Below are 22616 nucleotides of genomic sequence, written 5' to 3' on the forward strand. Positions count from 1 at the left end.
TTAATTTTAATTCATTCTTCTGGGAGCATTGCTTAGCATATGTGTATTACGTACTTTGGGGTAGAAACTTCTAACATCTGATATGCTTTGACCATCTAGGAAATCTCTGGTCTTGATATATCCTTATATTCTTGTCAGACCTCAACTCCAACAGAATTTGCATGGACTTGGATAAAGATTATGTAGTTTGACCCAATCATAAATTAAAGAACTCCAGTTGTTCTAGAGCACATTCAGATTTATCAAGAATCTGTTAATGCAGTTTAAATACTCAGAGAAAACAAAATGAAATTATTAGAATTATTTTTGTGATATAACTTTCCAGATCCTGAAGCTTTTTCTACTTTAGATAGTGTAATTAAGCCATTCAGCTGATAACTTCATGGTATTGAAAACCAGGTTGTTCTGTATCAGTCTTGCTATCTCAAGGAAACTGGTTAATTCCTTTTGCAGAATATATGTAACTCTATTACTGAAACAGGAGTCATAGCATGCTAGAATTTCTCTTACTGTTGTCCAGCATGACTTGTATGTTATCTAACAGGACAGACAGTCTGCAGAAGATGTTTCATCAGGAAATTCCTTTTCCTTCGGACATTCATCTTCCCAGAAGGAACCATTTGTTCACTCCGTGTGCCTCAATGCAAGTACATTTGGAGTTCAAGTGTGCACTGAGAGGAAAAGCATATATGCAGCATTTATCAAAAATGTGCCTCTTTATTACCTAGTTGGAGAACACGCACTCAGAATGAGCTTCAAACCAGGTAAATACAATCGTGCATAAAAAGAAAGTAATGCATGTGTTTTTGTGTGTGTGTATATAGGTATGTATGTATATTTGTTGTATCTTAAATACCATTAAAACTACTGTTAAAGCTTTCAAGCCTGCCAGTATTGACAGCAGGTTACACTTGTAGCGAGAATCTATTTCTCCCCACCTTTGAGCAGTGATTTCTCAGTTCTCTCAATGAGTGGCCATACAGCACAGCTCCACTCTGCATGCTCAGTGTGAGGCAGAGTTGATCTGTGCCTGCAGAGGGTGTCTGATATATCGCGAAACGCTGGATTTGGGATGCAGGCACAGAGCAATTGGACATGGGCAACAGATCTGATGCAGTGTCCTGCAGCTACTCTCTAAAAGCCCAGACTGTTAAAAGGAATTATGGATTAACCTTGCCAGGATCTAGTCCTTAATGTCTTAATCCACGGTCATAAGAAGTGAAAGCACAGCAGGCCACTGAATCTAGGTCTCCTAAGTATCAGACTAATGGCCATTGGGCTGTTCTTTACAAGAATGCTTGTCAAGAGACAAGTTTCAATTTCTTTCTGATGCCTAACTCGCTATCCCACAGTATTATTTGTTTAGGCAATCCAATTCACTGACTTAGATCTGCCAATCACTGTTTCTTGGCTTGAAAAGAATCTAGTGCTGTGTTAACTTTGTAAAATTTGCTTATGAACATTCAGCTCCTAGGGAAATATTTTACCAGTTACTCAATACCAGAAATAACCAATGAGCATTTACATTTTCAGATGTGAAAGAATGTCTAAATAAATTGCAGAAAAAATTGGCTTATTCTACTATTTAGTGCTATTAGTAACAGCTATTAGTATACTAATATTATTTTTGTGCAATTTCAGTTTATACAGAGGCACCTATTGAAAAAATACAATTCATGATTCAGGCAGGGGCCCAAGCTCCTACAAAAATGGTACGCTTAGTAACATTTGAAGATCCAGAGACACAAGTATCTTCCAGCAAAGAAGCAATTAAAAGAGTGAAGAAAATCCTTGATGATACTGATGGCCAGGTACTTCTGTAAAAATCCACTTTCCAGATTTGTGGGAGACAATACACAAAGCTTAGTTATTTTTACTGCTTTTACTAAGTAGCCTTCATTGTTTAGATAGTGCACAAAAATTGGAAAATAAAGACAAGCTTTTAGGTACACAAGTCTTTCTGCAGGTCTTTTTTTGGGGTTCATTTCTTTTGCAGTAGGTGAGGTGAAGGAGATTAGGGAGAGCTGGTTGGTTTTGCTGGTTTCTCTGAAGATCTCTAGCACAATTATGTAAGGCCCAAAGATTTTGTGTGCCCAAAAGATTGTCTGTTCCTTCCAGCTACTGCAGCTGTTGCAAAAAGGCATGATACCTCCTAAACAGCTTGCCTTGAGATAGTCACAGCTACAGCACTGTCATTACTAACACTAGTTACATAACTGTATGATCAATAATTTCTACACATGTTCATTATCACACATGGGTTTGGGGGATTGTTCTACTTAGCTGTGTTTTTATTGTATTGCAAGGCTGCTATCTCAGGCATACATCTTATCTTCTGAGGCAGCAAAGAGATTCATAGCTCTCTGTATCTGATTTTATTTAGAGCTTTCTGCATAGACACAGAAAAATAATTCTCTTTTTCCAATGGTACTTTTGACTAGGGGACACGAAAATCAAGAAGCTCATCGTCCAGTGCCAGCAGCACCAGTGGAAGCACTGAGAGTACAACAAGCAGCCCCTCCAGCAGTGACTCTGACAACAGGGCCTCACAGGGAGGCACCCAGATAAATCTGAAAACAAAACAGTCTAAAGCCAAAGGAAAGAAATTCTATCCCTTTGGGGACAGCGGCAGTAGCAGCAGTAGCAGCAAGAGCAGTAGTAGTGGAAGCAGCAGCAGCAAAAGCAGTAGCAGCAGTAGCAGCAAAAGCAGTAGCAGTAGTAGCAGTAGCAGCAGCAAAAGCAGCAGTGACAGCAGCAGCAGCAGCAGCAGCAGCAGCAGCAGCAGCAAAGCACCTGGTATGAAACGTACAGGTAAAAAGCATCCCAAGCCCGCGTCGTTTCCACATGCCAGTGCTGCTGTTGGAGGGAGAAGTGTTCATGAGCAGAGGCCTAAAACACAGAGTAGCAGCAGTAGTAGCAGCAGAAGCAGCAGCAGCAGTGAAAGTGTTGGTGTACCCCATCGCCACAGCAAGGAGCACTCCAGCAAATATGACAGACAAGCTGAGACAAAACACGTCAAGTCCCAATTTAACAGTCACAGTAGTTACGACATTTCCACAGAATGGGTAAAAGTTTCTAATGCTATGACTTCTACTAGCAGGTGATCCTCACTGAGCTGCAGGCTATAACTTATTGTGGAATTTTGCAGGAGAATTACCTTCCGAAAGTGTACCGACTCCGCTTCAGGTCTGCTCATGTCCATTGGGTAGGTCCAAACTTCAAGTGTGCACTCCTATCATTATAGTTGATATGACCAAGCATATTACTAAAGGGATTTGTTAGGTTCATTTCACTTAAGCATTCTATAGAATCTACCTTATTTATTGTTTAGTAATATCATTGATGATGGCCAAAATAAGCTGCTCTGTTATTAAAATATCAACGGTCTTGTTACACCCTTCTGTTGTTGCAGCACTTAAAACCATAAATTTTTGGTCAGGACACCTTTGGGCTAGATACGGTACAGTGCAGTGAAAGCTAAGCCAAGAAAGTCCATAGAGGAATTATAAAAAACAGAAACCAGAGGATCTTCCAATAGGAATTGTTAACTCCTCATTTTTTAGATAATTATAGCAGTAAAGCAAACTCATCATGTATGTAGATGGTATCAGAAACCAGGCTGACTATGCATTGTGGCACAGAGAAATTTTAAGTATGCATTGAAAGGATGATAATGTAGTAGCTTTTGTAAGTGTTACCTAGAAAATTGTTATTTACCCTGCTTATGAGTAGGAAGATGTTTTACAGCATTTTAAATTAAAATGGATATTTCTGATCACTTAGTAAGTGTGGGTTTCACCTTGCCTAATGTTAGACCTCTACAATGTGAAATCTCCATTTCCAGTCATTATCTACATGGCCTTCCTAATCAGCAGAGAGGTACAGGTGGATTCAAGGCACATTCCTACCCAACATATTTCATATTTAGAATAATAAGAATCACACTGAAAATATGTCTGAGCCTCTCCATTGCCTACAGATTGATACTGATAACTCTGATTTAGATGTCTACACTGTAAAAATACAATTTACAGTGATGAATCCTGACCTATAGTACTGTTTACCTCTATGTGTTCTTGCATTTGTAAAGCTAAAGAAGTAACAGCTTCCATTAGCAGACATTTTTCATTTCTCCTGGATCTAGAAGCCATGCCATAGCTTCATAACATATTTTTGTTCCATAGCATCCAGATCAGAAGATATCAGGTAGCTCATCATCATCTTCCTCCGAATCAGGAAGCAGCCACAGCAGCAGCAGCAGCAGCAGCCACCGCCACCGGGGAAATACTGGCAGCACCTCTAGGAGGAGCCACGTTAGCAAAGGAATTGGCATTCATCACAGGAGTGGTTCCAGCTTAACACGTGAGGTAGTCTCTGCACTGTACGCATAAATGGTAGGGCTTTGCTGACTGCTGAGCAGGAATTTTAGAGGTGGTTGTACCCTAAGTTTCTGAGTTAGGCCCAGGAAGTACTTCGCATGCTAAGTTTGTAAATTGAAAGTCAAAGTAATTTGACATTTTTGCAAATTCTCTTGGCTTTGGGGTTTCATTTGTTGGTTTCTTGAGTAAATTTTCCTTTAGTGTTTGCAGTATGTGAAAACTTGGATTTGGAAATGATAAAAATTGAAGGGAGTGGGGTTATAAGCTAAAGGGGATAGAATTTTCTTTTTCCTATGAAACCTTCAAAATGGAAAATATTTTGCAATTACATAAAAATGCAACTGCAGAGGAAATAAATAGATTTTACTTAAAGATTTTTTTTTAACTTAAATCCTCCAAATTATTTTATAATGTAGACCCGAGGTCATGAGTGCATGTAGAGTGTAACTAAAATCAGAATCTTCATGCTCATTACTGCTTGGAAAATATAAAGCCCCATTAAGCACTGATCATCCTTATCTTTAGTGCACACTTAGTATTCTGTAATTGTACTAAGTTAACGTATCTACATAATAATAGAATAAATAGCCCTGCAAATACAGTCAATGTGTAAGGGGACTCTGCTAGTCAGAAGGATTTCAAAACAATCGGTTGTCTTGAAGAAGCTATTATATAGTAACTTACATCGTGAATGCACATACTGAAATGAAGATGTCTAGTATGTATCATAGGCATCTGTTTCCAATATTACAATAATACACAAAATCTTAAAAAGTGCATAGAGGTAGTTCGGAAGAGTCTTGGATTCCTCATTAAAACAATTACATCTTTGAAAATTCCTGGTGGTAATGAAATAATTAAGATTCTAACCAGATTTATTCTTAAATATTGGGGGTATGCAAATATATACGACAAACCAAACTGATGAAAGACAAGGAATGCTTCCTGCTATCAGTGTAACACAAACGGGACTGTAGGTTCCAAAGTGAATACAGAGAAATACTTAAGCACAGATGGTTGGGGGTTGTTTTTCAGCGCAACTTCCTGGGAGACGTAATTCCACCTGGCATTACGATTGTGGCACAGGCAGTAAGGAGTGACAACAGAAATCAAGGTTATCAAGCTACAGCATATGTTCGTTCTGATGCTGCCAAAGTTGATGTGCAACTAGTTGTGGTTCAGCTGGCTGAAACCAGTTGGAAAGCATGTGCTGATGCTGTAATACTGCCTCTGAAAGCACAGGTAAGCACGCAGTCAACTTTGCCAAGCAAGAGCTCTAGACAGCCCAGAATTTTCTGAATAACCATATAGCACCTGCTGATTAGAATAATCAAACAGGGAGAACATACATATTTTGAAATGTGTTTCACAACATGTTCATGAAATTTCAAAAAATGTTCCTATCTTTTCCCAGGCTTTCAAATTAAAAAAAATTAAAAAACACTTTCTAACCAGACAGAAAAATGTTGACTTTGAAGATGCATCAAAACATATTTTGATATATTTTTCTATATTATATTTTGATATTGAGATATACTGATATTTTGATATATATAGATATATTATATTATACTTGATATATTATATATTTTTGATACCTGTAGAAGTATGAAGAAAATTTAAAAATTGACTGATTTATTTTTTCTTCATTATTTGTTTAAATACCAGTTTGCTTGTCTGGAGTCTGGCAATTTTTTTCTTTGATACAATGTTTCAGTGTCTGCTTTGGAAAAGGAACATCTACATGTAGCTTAGCACAGCCTAGTGAACTTCATTTTCTACTCAGCTTCACATTTTTTCCAGATGTAGTCAAAATTTCTCCATGAGGATATTTAGAGGGAAAGAGAGACTTAGGGGCATCAAGGATCATTCTGAAGTTTCAGAAAAGCAGGAACATTTACATTTTTAAATGGTATTCAGTTGTGCTGTGATTTCTTTTCTGAAATTTGGATGACTATTTCCCTGTTTCATAAAGGCCAGACTGAGATGGGGCAAGGAGTGCCGAGACTACAGAATAGAAGCCAGGATTACCACGGGCCAGCTGGCAAGGAAACCAGCCATGCAGCTGAAGGTGCAATGGGGAAGTCTTCCATCCTGGATAAAAAAGACAAGCATGGTGTATGTAATTTGCTCTCTTCTAGGTTGTTGTGTTGTACTCCTTGCAGTAGTTGGGCTTTATAAAAACACTGAAAGAACTGGATGAAACTTTTCAACCCAACCTTTTTTGTTTTTGATGGAAAACACAAGTTCAATGGCACAAAACTATTTTGTGAATATTTTTTATTTCCCTCACATTTCATATTAAAAGGTATCCCCCAAATATTTAAAAACTTGACACAGTTAATTGCATTTTCAAAATTAAATTATTTGATATTTCAGTTCAAAATGGCTTTTTGTTTTGAAATTTCCTTCTATTTGGTCTCTAAAAAAAAATACTTAAGATCATTAAAATTAGAACAGTATGTTTCCTGTGGATAAAACCAAGCATTTAGTTTGACCCAAAGTAATATTTCTTTGGCTTTTCAGTTCACCCATTGTTTTCTCAGTTTTTCAGAACTGCCAGTAATCCTCATCCTTTGCTCATGGACCTGAGTTTGTCACATCTTGTTTATCTCTAGATTCATGCAGTACGTTCCTGGAGCAGCACTCATGTTGGGCTTCTCAGAAGCACATCAGAGAAATCCATCTCATGAATTTATAGTAAGGGCAGCTGCAACATCTCCACGGACAATTGATACAGTAATTAAAGCTCCTGGGGTACGTGTCAGGTTTTTTCCCCTTCCTCACCTTGAATGGATTTTCAGCTAATAAACATTATGATACTTTATGTAAAGAAAAAAAATGGCAAAACATTACCTCTTAGAGAAGCTGCTACATCCCTGAATACATGGGTCTTGAAATATGTGGTCCTTGATTTTTTTACTGCTTTGATGCAACACAGCAATAAGCTGAAGTTGAAAATCAGACTCTGTAGTTGAATATTTTATTTCCATGCAGAGAACAGCAGTTAAGCCCAAATTTCCTGAAGTATGACTGTTCAGCACACAAACCTTTATTAATTTTACCCAGTGTGACTAGTTCTGTGGGATATACGGGGCTGAAGAGCAGATAACAGAGGCCTTGAAAACATCTGTGTTATGCTCAGTTCCAACCATGTAGAGCCTCTACCCAGGTTTGTGTTTAAGTCCAAGTCTGCAGTGACCATCCTTGATGAGACAGGCCTGATCAAGTTTAGACATCTACTTACACAACTCTGTCTTAACCAAACTAGAAAGGTTGCACTTGCAGAGCAGCTTGCATAGGCTTTATCTGCAGAATCCCAATGATTAATTGGCCCTTGTCCACCAAATCCCTGTGCACCATTTTTAAAAATTTCCCCTGTGAATCTGTGGCAAATTAATAACAGCTAGCTATTCATAAACAGAGAAATTAGTGTGTCTTTAACCTTAAATGGTGCTTTAGCACTGCAGGATCTTTAATATATGGTAATGAAGAAGTAGGCACGTTAGGCATTAATTTGATTCTCTTGGTAAATGTAATTTGTTTGTAACCGCAGTAAGGGATCTTACCACTTTGGCACATCATGCCAGTTTTCAGCCTGTAATGGATGCTGCCTGCTTTTCCGGACACATCCGTCCACTTATCCAGTTACTTAACTTGTTTTTTAAGAAGTCACTTAATTATCACTTAAACTTCATCCATTTGTGTTAGCTTCCAGTGTCCTTAACAATTACTCATAAAAGTCAGGAAGTGAGACCAGAACAGAAGACAATGATTCCTCACAAAAGCCTGAGGTTTGCGTGCATCCTGAAGAGACTAACACAACTGCAATTGTATAAATACTTCTTCAAGATTTTTTTTCAAGATAAGAGTCTTTTTTGTTTGCAGTCATATCTTGAATGACATGGTTCAATTTATCTTAATGTACTTTCCTTTCTGCTTTTTCAGGTAACACTTTACTATCAGGCACTCCGAATTCCATTCACTCTGCCCTTAGGCCCATCTCCAACTTACGAGACTCAAGATATCACTGCTTGGAATTTCCTTCCTGAAATAGCATCACAAATAGCACAAGAAGATCAATGTAAATATTACTTGTATGCTTGTCTCATAAATAAGCAATGTTTGTAGATCCATCCTCTGCCATCATTGGGCCTTGCCTTTCCTTGTAAGGGAAGCATAACATCTGCTTTCTCAGCAACTCATTCTATCAATTGGAAGCACTGTTGTTGGCCGGTGAATAAAGAGACTTTGCATTGATATAAGTTTTCAGAGTTCAGCAATCACACCTGTCTGCAAGCAGTGAAGATTATCTTTTGCCCCTCCTAAGAAGTTGCCATCTTTGCATTGAGAGGCATCAGATGATGCGTAAAGACAGATCATGAATTCCTGTCCTGTTTATTTTCTTCAGAAAAGAGCCATGTGTGTTCTAGCTGGCTGGTGTCTAACACTCGTGGGAAATGTTAACTATTTTTTATCATGGTTTCTCAAGAATTTAGTACATTTCAATCACTTTTACCTTGAGTTTAGTATTTAGCATGTAATCAAAATCAACACTAGTATAGTCTACATCTCTTAATTATTCTGTAATGCTATCCTGTCCTTAAAGACTTTGGCAGCCTTGAAAACTTCTGCCTAGGAGACACTGAAGTTTCTTTCCTATTTGCTAGGTAAACAAATCTCAGGCAGCCTTCAAATTCTTTGCAGCAACACACATGCCATTGTTACACCTGCCATTTCTTTTCTGGTTTTGTTTTGCAGCCACATGTGAAGTCAGCGAGGGAGATTTCAAAACATTTGATCATGTGAACCGTACATATTCTTTCAATAAAAGCTGCAGCCTGATAGTGGCCCAAGACTGTACCGAACATCCAAAATTCATCATTACTACAAAAAAGGTTGATCCAAAGTCCTTCTCAAGAGAGGTTCACATAAATACAAGCTCATTGTAAGTGCAATTTATCTGAAGGCTGAAGAATTAGATATAAAACTTTAGGGAGTTAGTCTGGGGATGGGAGATGTCTCGTTCCCACGTGACATTAGTTTGCAGTCAAATGCTGGGGAAAGAGAGGTGTCCCAGAAGGAACTGTCCTCTGAAAGTCTTTTGTTTAGTTGCCCTCATCTTTGGTTTCATGGCCATCGCTTATCTGATGACCTGCTCAACAAGTCCCCATTCTGTCTTTTCTTTACAGTTTGAATCTCAAAAGTCCAAGTCACAATGAATTTTGGACTTTGGAAAGAAAGCAATTCATTCATTCATTCAAAATCCAGATGCTCAGATTGGTTCTTTGTTTGCTTTGGTCATGAATAATCTCTACTTTCCACATCTTAAATAAATTAACCGTGATTTTCTTCTTTTTTCTCTCAAGAAACATCACAATCTGTCCTGCACCAAATTCATCTCTCCTTGTAGCATGCAACGAAGAGCCAGTACTAACACACAGTGGAGATTCTGAGTATGAAAAAGGTAAGCTGTGATACCCACCCTTCCAGGACTGACTTATAAACGAAATATCTTCAAGACTGTATTTTTGTAAACTTTACAGAAGCATCTCAATGTAAAGAAAATACAAGTGTGATTAAGTCCAAGAAAAACTACAGACTTCATTTTCTTAAGATTTGCATTACTTATGTTCCTATATTTTCTGTAGTAGGTATACTCTTCATTTTCACTAGCATAACTGAGAGGTAGATGAAGCCCTTTCTTATATATACAGTATGTCCATGTTGGTGCTTGCATACAAGAAAGTGCTTGTTAGATGCTTTTGGCCAGATATTTAGCTGAAACTTCACTGATGTCATTATCACTTCAGGACTTAATAAGCTGGATACAAAAGTCAGTTTCAGCTATAGGGAAAAACAGTAGAAGATTTTTTACAAATGAAGAGATCACTTTTTCTATTTTTCCTTTATCTTTCCACAAAGAAATACATTCCATGTGTGACAGCAAAAAAAAAATTATTGCAAAAGAAAATGCATTATAATATATGTTGTGCTAGTCAGTTTCTCCGTTATTTTAAAATTAAGTAGATCACCTTATGATGAACCGTCTTTTTACAGACAATATTAAAATTTATAAAAATGGGACAACAGTTATCGTGGAAGCTCCAACACATGGCCTGAAGAATGTGACTTTTGATGGTGTGATCCTTAAGGTATTGGGCTTTTTTTAAAGGTTACTAGCTTGCTTTCTGTTTAGTATCTTGGCAATGTAACAGACCAACACTTCAGTATCCACTACAAAGATGTGCTATTTTATAGGTTACTCTTGCTTCATGGATGAGAGGAAAGACCTGTGGAGTTTGTGGAAATAATGACAGAGAAAAGCACAATGAACTCCTAATGCCAAATCATAAGCTGGCACACAGCTGTTCTGCTTTTGTTCATTCATGGGTATTGCTAGAAGAAACCTGCTCTGGTGGTGAGTAGATCTGAGAGTAATTTATGCTTGGGGAAAATACAATTTCACTTTTCCACTGCCAATAGCTGGAAAGATTTTTTTTAAAAAAGCAGATATCTTTTACTTAGAGAAGACAATAGCAGTATATATCCATTTTAACTTCATTAACTACTGACTGTTTAAAATACTGCTTGTGAACATAGAGAATTTGTACTCAACAAAAGTCTTTGTCTCATGTGCAGTTCAATGTTAAATAATTGATATGACTATAATTTCTTACACCGAGTAGCTTCTTTCTTCAAGAGGCAAAATCAGGCCTAATTTTTCTCCCACTGAAGTCAGTGTGATTTTCACCAGTCAAAGCAGTCTCAGATTTGTCTGTAGACCTAATTTAATCAAACAAGTTGCAGACATCATAGATGTCACACAGAATGGACATGAATGCAATAGGTCAGATCTTAAATTTATATACATTTTCAGAGTGTACAAAATTTCATTTTTGTTCTACACCATCTAAGGGAGCAATCTCAGGGAAATATTTAGAAATATTCCTAGGGTAAAAGAGTTTCCTCTCATGTGGAGCTGGAAAAATAATCATGGTCTCCCTTAACATCATTACAGTTTTGTTCTGTAGGTTTCCATTTACCTTGGACCTGAGACAACTTTATTGAAGTTAATGGCTGTTTTCTCCTTGACTTCTGTGGCAGCAGAATTGTACTTATCTGTATGTCAGGAAACGGAGTCATAGCTGGGATCCTGTTAAGTTACATTATACCTTTCTAGTGAGATAATTGCAACATTATAAAAATCATCCAATACAAAAATTATCCTTGATGTTATTATATAAATGCTGCCATTTTTTTTATCCGTTCGCTACAGTTGACATTTTTCGTAATGCAATTAAGTAGCCATTGTGCTGACAGTATCTATTCTTAATAGCTTTCAGACATGAGAGGTTATTTTCTGTGTATTACGTAGTTCTAAAAAAGAGGGTATACATGATTCCATTTGGGTTATATTGTGCAATTCAATTTTAAAAATAGATCCCCTTTCAAAACCTTTCCTCTATCCCCCAACTTATTATCATCCTATCTTGATAACCTCACTACTGTGAAAAAGGTTGTCAGGGACCTGTGTTTTAATAAAAGCTGAAGAGAAAATATGGACCTTTATTATTGTAAGGATCAATTGGGATTTATTTCTACAATTTTAACTACCTTTCCTTTTCCTCTTAGGGTGCAAACTGCAGCGCAGTTATGTGAAGCTGAATCAAAATCCTACTGTTGATGGAGAAGAATCTACGTGCTACTCTGTTGACCCAGTACTGAAATGTATGCAAGAGTGTACTCCAATTGAAAAAGCTTCAGTTAAGGTTGGCTTCCACTGTTTCCCTAAAGGTATGATATTTTTTCTCTTTCTGTGTCACGTACTGTAGGAGTTCTGTCAGAACACTCAGAAGAACAAAACACAGCACAGCCACACACAGACCTGTATTGCTGCGGCTCCTTGAGCTGCTGCTTTTAATCCCATTAGTATTTGCTATAACCACTGACAGTACTGGGTAGCTAAAAGCTAGTTTGGATGATGGCAGGTAGCATCATCTGAGGAAAACATTTGAGGTGGTAAAAGGGGCCGCAGTGATCGATAAATTTTTTTCACATTTTCAGGATCTCCATAAAGTTGTGATAAGGAACAGTGAGTCCTTTTATGCACATTACAGCCTGCGATTTTGTGTAGACCAGGGCAAGCAAGGCAATTGAAAGTCAGTCAAGTAGTGTGACATGACTGCTGTGATTAGGCTGCCATGCTATGCCACCGTGCAATACATCAGCAAAAAACACATTGCCGAAATGTTCTCTAGATTATTTCAAAAAATGGTTTTTTTTCTGAAGGTGTGTTATACACACACATTTGTGCTCAAGATTTTTCAAAGTACTGGGCCTTTTTCTCCTTTCCCTTACATTGATTTACCATGGATGCAATATATTTTCTGATACAGATTTACACTAAAGTTATATAAACAAGAGAGGAGAATCCAGCCTTGAACCTACAGGTATTTTTGGTGCATTCCTTCCTAAATCTTTTAATGGATCACACAGGACATATATACCCTAGGGGGAAACCTGCCATTAGGGAATACCTACTGAAGTGGTCCCTTTTCTATTTTAACCACGTTAGCCAAGTCCACAGCTGAGATAATCCAGTGTAGTTTCACTGAAGCCAATGAATCTCTATGTTGAGTTACAGTGAAAAGAAATTATGTCTGATTTTGAACAACATCTGTATATAACTTTACAATTTGCTTATATTATTAATATTCACAATGTGCTGAATCAGCCCATAAAAGCAACAAGTATCTTTCTATAATAGTCAACCTCCTACAACAGCCAATTCAACAAGTAGCACGGGGAGAGTGCTAATAGTTTTCTGACAGCTCCCTAAGATGTGAATAGATGCATCCTTTTATAAAAAGAAAAACCCACCCTCAACAAAAAACCCTTCTAAATCTTGTCATATCCATGTTTCACAGATTTCTTTTGTGTGTCCAAGTCTATATCTCTGAAATGTCATCACCCCAGGCCACTCACTGCCTCAGAATATTAGGCTATAATAAAGCTGTCTCATTCTCTCACAAAAAAGTGTGAAAAAAGAGGAAAATCAGAAAAAAGATATGTTAGTTGTCGCAGCCAGTGCTGCTTTTACAGCAACTGCAGGCTTCTCTGGTTCATTTACTGAACCAGAGGCTGGGAAGTCTGCTAGCAGCACTCCTAATCAAGGGCTTTATTTATTTATTTATCCTGAGGAGAAGGCAGGGAAAAGATGCCATTTGTATTTTTTAACAAATTTGATTGTTTTTCCTCAGGCTAAGGATCAATAGGAATACAATGCCGGTCCTTAAAAACCATTCTTTCTTTGTTCAAAAAGTAGGAGTAGCAGCAGAAACAAAATCCCCTTCTCTCCCAGTTGAGAACATGTATTTGCATACACAAGACAAAGACTTTCTCTCAGCTCTTTATAGGGGAACTTATACCTGAGAGTCTGCTGCCTCAAAAGAGTGGGACCACATCACTGTCAGCAGTGGAGCAAGGACAAAATGAAGTAGAAGGATGCAGAGTTTCCACTGTTATCCTTGAAATCTAGGAGTCTCTAGTCTTAGGATCTTGACCGAGGCAGACTGGTTTATGTGTTATATGACCTTATGGATCATAGTCACTCAGTCATGATCCAGTTTGCACAGGGAACTGTTTCCTACATGGATATGAATGTGATCAGACCCACAATGTACACAAGTAAGAGGCATAGCAAGAATTAATGTATATAAAAAAAAAAAACCTCAGACTTTTTTATAGCATCTCTCATTTCATAGCTTGAAAATATTATATATTTTTAAAAAGCATCTCAAGCAATTTTCTAGGAAATATTTATGATCATGCATATTATGCAAAACTTGTGCTTCAGGTTGGACAGTAATTCAACCAAGGAGACTTTTAGCATTTCAGGAGATAACTGACCGATACAGCCCAAAACTATACAGGGGCCTCCAGATCTCCCTGTGATGAGAGTTGGCATGTTATAAATGTACTGTCCAACTGAGGGATAAAACAAATGGAGATAAAATTATGAAAGCTTTGCACATCCTCATTATGCAAACTTAATTTAAATGGAGGTCCTAATATGCTTCCAGATGCAATGATAAACCTCCAACTACCTAAGAATATTTATTGGGAGGATGAATATTATTATTCCATTTACATTATTTCAGCATTAAGGGATATGGCTTATTCAAGCTGCTGTTGATAAAGCAGTGTAGTAAGGTTAATACTGCAACTGACAATGCTCTGCCAGATTTCACAATATATGGGAAACTTTAATTAGAAGTTTATGAACCTCTGAAAATTCTCCAAAGGGCTTATCCTTCAGAATGAACTTCGACAAACACTGAGTTGAAATATGCAGCGATATGCAGCAATAACATAAAAAGAGATTGCTGATGTGTATTTGTACATAGTGGTCTTACTTTGAAGGTGGCTACCTCCAGCACTTTTACAGGCTCCTGCCTGTTGTCTTTTTGTTTCGTGAAATGTTATTCATTTTGTTTTTAGGGAAGTATCAGAGTAAATGTATCATGGATGAAAATCCTGCTCCAAGTCAATGAGTCAGTTAGATGTCAGTTGTGGGGGCAGGATTTCATTCTTTACTTGATGAAGGAGTTGGCAGCCATCAAAACAGTATTTCCTTGAAATGTGTTAATTTGCTTGATGTTAGTTAACAGTGGCTTCGCTCTTCTGACAGATACTGCTGTAAGCCTGCTGGAATGGCAGAGAAGCGGCGATAAGAAATCTGCATCTGAGGATGTTGTGGAGTCTGTGGATGCTGACATTGATTGCACCTGCACTGGCAACTGTAGTTAAGCTAAATGCTTTAGTGTTGTGCTACAGACATACTATACAAATAATTGAATAGCTGGACAGATAAGAAGGCAAAATAATAGCTGTAGTAAAATATTCAGAAATGTGCTTGAAGAAAATAAGCCTACTGCATTGCATCCAAAGTCAAATGCATTATGTACAGTCTGCACTGCTTAATAAATATGTTGTTCATTAAATAAGTATTCATGTAGTCTCTCTCTTTATTTTTCCCTATCAACAAAACAATCAGCCAACTATAATATTATCCAGAAATTCTGCTTCCTTTTATCTGAAATATAATTACAGCAGTCCTCTCTTAAAATTATGTTCACTAGGTGATGAAAGGAAAACATGATTACGGCTACTGCTAACATTCCATTGTGTAAAGAATTTCATATTTAGCATACTAAAGACACAGTAAGCATTTGTTTTCTTTTATGTTTTCTGGTAAAGAGCAAAGTCTGTTCTTGGAACTGTTCTGCAAAAAAATATTTTTTACTCCCAGCAAGACCATTAGCCTTAGTACATTGTACAAAGGAATGAATTGGACTGCTAGACTCCCACTGTAGCTTTCCAGAGAGCTATAGTATGTGACACAGTCCTCATTTTGATTTAAATTTCAATGGATGTGCTGTTACTTCATGAGCTAAAAGTATGAATAGTAACTTTTTTTTTTGGTTTACCATTTCCTATTGTATATCTATGAAAATGATGCCTACAAAAACTTTAGGGAACAATAATACATCAGGTAGCATTCCAAATACTCCAGAAAGTAATATATAGAAAAATATGTAAGCTCTGTAGCATCATAAAGCTAAAATAAAGTATAAGCAGGACATCAGACTGTGTTTAACCAGTGAAATGTCAATCTGTTAGCTTTCACTTGGCCTGGGCAGAAATGCAATTCCCTCCCACTCCAGGGGACCAAGAATAGGTGGCACCTTCAAACACCACGTGATGGCACAATATCCCTTTACCTTGCACACTAATCAGCCATGTAGTGAATCGTGATACAGTCTCCGTAATGGGCCATAGCCACAAGCGTGCTGTTACAAGAGCAACCTTAGTACGAGCAAGGTATAGTTCAACCCAAATGGTGTCAGGAAGCTGTCATTAAATAAAATACTTTTCTTCCTAAAAACTGAGTTATTGGAAAGAGAAGGACTGAAGACTAAATAGCTGAACAATTACAAAATAACGTTTTTCAGTAATTTTCTCTAGAGCAGAAATATGAGTAATGTAAAGTAGTATCTCTCTCTCTCTCCCCTCCCACCCACCCCTCTATCCTTCTCTGCAGTTTGCAACTAATTTGAAATTAGAAAATACCCATTTTTTAAAGAGATCAGCAAAATCAGACAAACTAAGATTTCAAAGGACAACTCTTTAAGATCCAAATTATTTGCTTGTTCCCTGTTGCCCTATATTATCCAGGTGTTGCCAGACGTTTTGTTTCCTGCATGATGGAGACCTGGCCATTCTCAGTGTACTGCAATTAATTAGTTAGTGAAGAAAATAAGCCGTTGTGAGTGTGTCTGAACGTGGGGCTAGTGGGCTGAGCTCTGAAGCCTGGTGCGTACCCTACAGCATTCTGCCTGCCAGTGTTTGCCACTGTCCCCCTGTGCCTCTTTCCTGAGGTTAACCAGCTGGATCATGACTGCAAAGTGCACAAGGGGGTTCCCTGCCTCCTTCTCTCCCCTCAGCCCTAATTTAGTCTCTATGATGTTCCTGAGCACCTTTGTGTGTAGTGGACCTTTATGCAGACAAACAATGCTCTGCTCAACAGTGGGTTTTTTTTTTTCCACTGAAGTATGTTCAAGCTAAGATGAATAGCATGAATTCTTGCACTATGTTTTTATTTGTAATAAAGCATTCACAAATTCCCTGTTCAAAAGCTGTGCTGTTTGCTAACTCATCAGAAGTGCTACTCTGCAGAAATGTAGCCCCAAACAAGAAAGGAGATGAAGAATATCACATTCCACTTTCCTTTAAAATCACACTAGTGTTACACCCAGAGAGCCTCTTTTCTTCCTGGTATTGTTTTCACTGCGGCTTATAGGAGATTTGCCATTGACTTTCATAGGATCAGACTGGGGTCTGTCATCTTTAATCCAGCACCTTTCTCTTTAATCCACTTGTTTACAAAAGAGAAACTTTTGCCAGTCAACCACTTCAGATAAGACAAAGGTAGTGAAGAGATCTAGTGAGGGAAGAAAAAAAATGAACTTTCATGCTCAACTACTGGAATTAGGAATTTAGTAACACCAAGAGCCATTAGTAAGTGAAGTAATTATGCTTGTAGTAAAACACAGTAGCATGACACTAGCTAACAACAATCAAGCTGGGATGTACAGTAAGAAAAACACAAGCAGCTCATGAAGGCAAATGCCGTCTCCTGGAAACAATTTATAGACTGGTAAAAGCTTCGAGGGAGAGACTGAAGTCCTAAATTAATTTTTCCTACAATGATGATATATAATAATAATAATAATAATAAATATTGTGCAGTGTTATAAACCATGAAGTGCCACGTAAGGCCTGTTCCTGCAGATGCCCCAGTTTGGATTCTGCACTGACAAAAAGGCACCTCAACAATTAAAGGGAGCAACAAGTAAACCATTAAAGGGAGCCTCCAGCAAAGCTGCTTGAATACTTACAGATTTCTTTGTGTTAAATTGTCATGGATGAAGAAAGGTATCAGGCTCATGCTCAGCCCACACGCATATGCCTCCCCCCCCCCCCCACAGCACCTCCTCGGTTAGCACTTTCTGTTGCCCGTGGTGCTTGCTAGGCAGTAACGCTCCTAAAGCAGGGTGCCGCATGGGGCGGTTTGAGCCCTGCAATCCTAAAGAAACACATAGGTCCCACCTCGTCCCAGACACGAGAAGGAAAGACAAAATGCAGGAGGTGGAGCTGAATTCGACTCCAGTTCTAACAACTCATCTCTCCGAAGCACACTCTCATAGTGGCCATGCAATTCCCTCGCTGCTTCCACCCAGCAGAAATTGCCAGCAACCTGGCCCCGTCCTGCTCCAGGGCTCCGCTGCCTCAGAGGAGGGATACGTCAGGGCCACGACTAGGAGATCACTCACCATCGCTGCACGTGGTAAAACAGTCCCTGTTCAGGATGCAGGCTCAGCCATATGGGAAAGAATCGCTAGCTACACCAAGGCAGACTCATTTCACTGCGCTGTTTAGGGCATAGGTTAGACACATCTCATATTATTTCCATTTCGAAGGGGCAGCTTTCATTTTGTCCGGTTCCTGTTCATTAGTGCCCTCTTACTGAGACAGCTGAATATATTTAACTGACTGAAAGACACCACTTATTTTGCAGCGGTAAAATCCAAATATAATGAAAAAGTCAGGAAAGCCTGAGGTTGGCACTGGGCACAGCAAAGCAAAACACTGAGAAACAACCTATTTTGCCAAAAGAATTAAGAGGAGCATTAACAGTACGAGTGTGAAAAAGCCAATTCTGCAGTTTCTAATACACCACACATATAGACATTTCTAATCCATCTGGGAGGATATCTGCAGTCCAGATTTAAAGCTCATTTGGAAATCATGCCTGACCTATCTTATAAAGCAAACCAAAGTTATGTTGCCTACTGAGTATTAAAATGTGTATTTCACAGTCTGAGCTTTTATGCACTCTGCTTTTCTTTACCAGTGCTTCTCAATGATATGTATAAATCAACTTTGGACTTTACTGTAGCAATCAAGGAAAATGACTTTGCAATTATAGCACTCCAGTATTGTTTTAAAAAATGAGTGACAGAAAAAAAAGACATAGTGCTAAGCATGTGACAGGCTTGAGTTTTAATCTTGGCTTTGCAACTCTGTAATATGGCTTTCCATGAGGCTTGGGATTTCCCTACTTCATTTTCTGCATCAGGAGGATATGAATACTTACCTACTTGATGGAGTCAGAAGTGCTCATAAATTTATAGTCTTGTTTGTCTTTTGCAAGTTCTTCAGCGATTCTAGAGATGAAAAGCAAATTTTTCCACTAGATCTCCTAGCCACATGAGTATATTTTATTACTAAGTTGAAGGTTTTCATTTTCAGATTCATCCAGCTGTAAAATAACTATACATTTGGAAAAAATCAAAACAATGTACTTAATTTGTTCACGGTCAGCTTTGGTTAAACCCTAGTGGATTATTCATAAAAGCCTAGAATTGGATCCTAATATTACAGTGGAATAGGCAAAAGGCTGTTGGAGACAGAGCCTTTGTATCCTGGACAAAGACAACAAACCTTTTGTCCATCAGACCTGGCTCTTTTGATTCACTAATTTTAAATGACACAGTGACTCTCAGGAAAGCATGGTCATTCTGTTCCAGAAAAAGGAGCTGCAGTATGATAGGAAAGGACAAAACCATTAATATCAGACCCCTCCTGGAAATGAAAAGCCTGCTCCACAGTATGAGCACTAAAAAAAGATAACAGGTACAATTCTAACCCCACTGAAGGCAATGGTTAAACTCAATAGAGATAGGCTTTTACTCAGCATGTTTAAATGAGTTATTAAATGAACTTTAGTTGTCCCTAAAAATAAATGTACTGTGTGGATCTAAGTGTAGCTGATGAATAAGAAACCTCAGGAATCTAGCAAATACAGTAGTTAGGCCTAAACCCAGAGACAGCACACAAGGCTGCAGAGGAGAGTAGCTATTAGTCGCTGCCTGAGCTTTGTGTTGAATCTCAAGGTCTCTCGTGCCATCTACTGGCTCCTTTACTAACAGCAGTTTAAATCTTTCTCCTCCAGCTTTATTTATAGGTCTGATACATTCCAGGCAGTTTTATATAAATTCTAATCAAGGTTTGGGTTTTTTTTCCCCTCTAACCTCCACACTTGATTACTATTTGGTTTTTTTTCCTGTAACTACATTACAATTCTGTACCTTTCTGAACACCATTTCACATTGTCTCTGGAGGAAAAAGACATTGCCTAAGACATTCTCATTTCTGTTATTGCTGGATAGGCAGTAATTACATTGCAAGCAGGGCTGAGAGAACAGTTTACTAAGAAAATCCAGAGCTGTTTGAAAATAGTGCTTATGCTTCTTCCTCGATCAGCATGAGGTTATTATTTTGGTACCTGAAATCATTTCAATGTACCAAAAAATATCTAGTTTTCCTGCCTTTTTTCCCTAGCATTTCACTTAGCTGTAATTCCTAGTGAACACTTATTTGTCCTCATATTACTAAGCTTACCTTCAGATGGATTTGGGGAGCAGGAATTATATACACATATAGCTGGATCTGATCACAGCACTCCCCTTTATTGCCTTAAACCTGCCACCCCAGGCCCCTTTCCCCATCTCTCAGTGAACACCAACCTGTTCAGCCATAAGCAGGAGGAGCACCGGCACCTCAGGCACCTTCAGTCAGCCTGCAGAAATGCACGCCGCTCCCAGCACCTGTCCGGTACACAGGGCACCCTGTGGTGTGCCCTGACGAGGGGCCATTCAGGCAGCGACAAAATTTACATTGCACCCTATGTTAAAATGTCAGCTTTTGCAGTTCTGGAAACTTGCTCTCTCTCCTCTCGCTGTGCTCTCCACCTACAATAATCTTGTTCAGTGATTGCAAACCGGCTAAGGGCCAGGGACCGCGCGGCATGGTAATTGCACTAAAGCCAGGTTACTGATGTGATACGAGGCTGGAGTTCAGGGCCCAGAGGCGTTTGAACACCCAGGACCTCTGTGGCTGATCCTGGAGTGCACTGATTGCCTCTGCATTAGGAAGGCAAAATGAAACCAAAATCTTTACAGTAGCAGCTAACTGGGGCCCGTCAAGTTGTGCACACCATTAGTCCAGGTAAACTTGGGTCCTATTGTCTGATAACTATGTTCTCCATTGTCTTTGATGCATTTTGCCTTTATTTAAATTGTGAGTGCTTTGGAGAAAGGATAATAATTGGAGATACACTGGGAAGCCCTGGGTCCTGCATGAACTCTGTAAGGTTTACTATAACAAAAATAATGCTAAACTATGGTGCTGAAATAACGATCCTTGGGCTTTTGCTATATCTTTCTTTTATCTCACTGGGAAAATGGATCACAGCCTCTTTTAGTTCTGAACCTTCAGGGCACTTTCATGACTCTCAAAATCTTCTTCTGGGTAATGAAATGAATTTCAAAATATAGTAAGTGGTGAAAAATGCATGAAATGTTGTGACTAGCTCGCCTCAAACCTACCTCCATCGTTTTTTCACATGATTTCCTGCATGTATCATCTTACCTTCACAACTAGGAGTAATTTGACATTCTTTATAGACACTCTGAGAAATAATATTTAAATGTCTTGTTTAATAGCGGTCATATCTGTCTCATGAGGTTGAGAATTTATTCTAGCTAGAGTTGCTTTGATGCTTTGTTTCCTAGCAAGCTGATAAAATGATAATTGTAGCAAAAAAAACACAGCTAAGAATTTGGGCTGAATAAGCTAGCACTAGAATTCTGCTCAGATTCCTGCTTATGTGGTCAAAGCAAAATTATTAATATTCAAGATCTGTTCATGATCATGAGACTTTGGGGATGATATACAGATTAGATTCACTATGGCCACTAGAGACTGGCGCAGGCTCAGACTAGGACTGAATATTTACCTCATGACAACACCAGCCTGTCTCTATTACTTTGGACTCAATGCAGATATACTGGTATGTCTGAATGATGTTTCACTGAACTTTGTAATGTGGCTATACCACTTTCATTTGATGCTAATTTGGAAATCTCTAGACTATGTTCCATAGTACCCCAATGGTCTCTGACATCATGAGTCACTGTATTACAAGATCTAACTTTTATGCGTATGAACCCAGAGCACAATCTTCTCCCCAGAGTGAGGTACTAAATTCTTTACATTAATGAGAGTTAAGCACTTTAGGTTGGATCTAAGCTATCTTCCTTAGTCAATAGGAAATGCTGAAGAGGTCATCATACACATCGCCTTTTCCAGGGCTTTGGGATCCATGGGAATGGGATTACATATCTGAAATAATCTCCCAGCCTCTGACACCTACCTTGTCCCTTCTGAGACACAACTGGGGAAAAACAAACAGAGAAACAGAGTCTCACATCTCAGGTAACTAAATCATTGCATGAAAACAGGTGGGACCACTGTTGTATCAGCAAATGAGTGTAACCACAAATATTGTGTGCTTTACAGGAAGAAAAACCTACAGAGACGATCCTGGCCTTGCCAAGGCAGAATTCCAGCTCAGGCTACAGTATTGATTTATATTATATCAATATAAACATAAATATAATTAAGAAGGATTTCTCACTTCTTTATAGCTCCTACCAGATATTCTATGGCTAAATCCTTTATGATACAAACATCTGAATGTCCCCCTCTCTCACCTTTAGCTCTCCTGTGTGTTTTCAGCACTCAGGTGAAGAGCGGTTGAAATGTGTA

At 38.4% G+C, this 22616-nt stretch overlaps 2 protein-coding genes across 3 annotated transcripts in view; one reads left to right on the plus strand and one right to left on the minus strand.

Moving 5' to 3' along the window:
* The window catches only part of LOC106499467 (vitellogenin-1-like), a 42324-nt gene extending 26936 nt beyond the window's left edge, over positions 1-15388 (plus strand). The window contains exons 21-35 of the mRNA XM_013960969.2: positions 545-764; positions 1642-1811; positions 2442-3065; positions 3149-3205; positions 4185-4367; positions 5415-5621; positions 6355-6497; positions 6998-7136; positions 8328-8463; positions 9141-9327; positions 9749-9846; positions 10440-10534; positions 10641-10800; positions 12015-12176; positions 15073-15388. Coding sequence (XP_013816423.2) covers positions 545-764; positions 1642-1811; positions 2442-3065; positions 3149-3205; positions 4185-4367; positions 5415-5621; positions 6355-6497; positions 6998-7136; positions 8328-8463; positions 9141-9327; positions 9749-9846; positions 10440-10534; positions 10641-10800; positions 12015-12176; positions 15073-15191 — 2700 coding nt within the window. The 3' untranslated portion in view covers positions 15192-15388. The remainder of the gene's footprint in view (positions 1-544; positions 765-1641; positions 1812-2441; positions 3066-3148; positions 3206-4184; positions 4368-5414; positions 5622-6354; positions 6498-6997; positions 7137-8327; positions 8464-9140; positions 9328-9748; positions 9847-10439; positions 10535-10640; positions 10801-12014; positions 12177-15072) is intronic.
* Positions 1-22616, minus strand: part of PTGFR (prostaglandin F receptor) — a 115067-nt gene that overhangs the window by 2575 nt on the left and 89876 nt on the right. The window lies entirely within an intron of this gene.

Source organism: Apteryx mantelli, chromosome 8, assembly GCF_036417845.1.
Source record: "Apteryx mantelli isolate bAptMan1 chromosome 8, bAptMan1.hap1, whole genome shotgun sequence".
Classification (NCBI taxonomy): Eukaryota; Metazoa; Chordata; class Aves; order Apterygiformes; family Apterygidae; genus Apteryx; species Apteryx mantelli.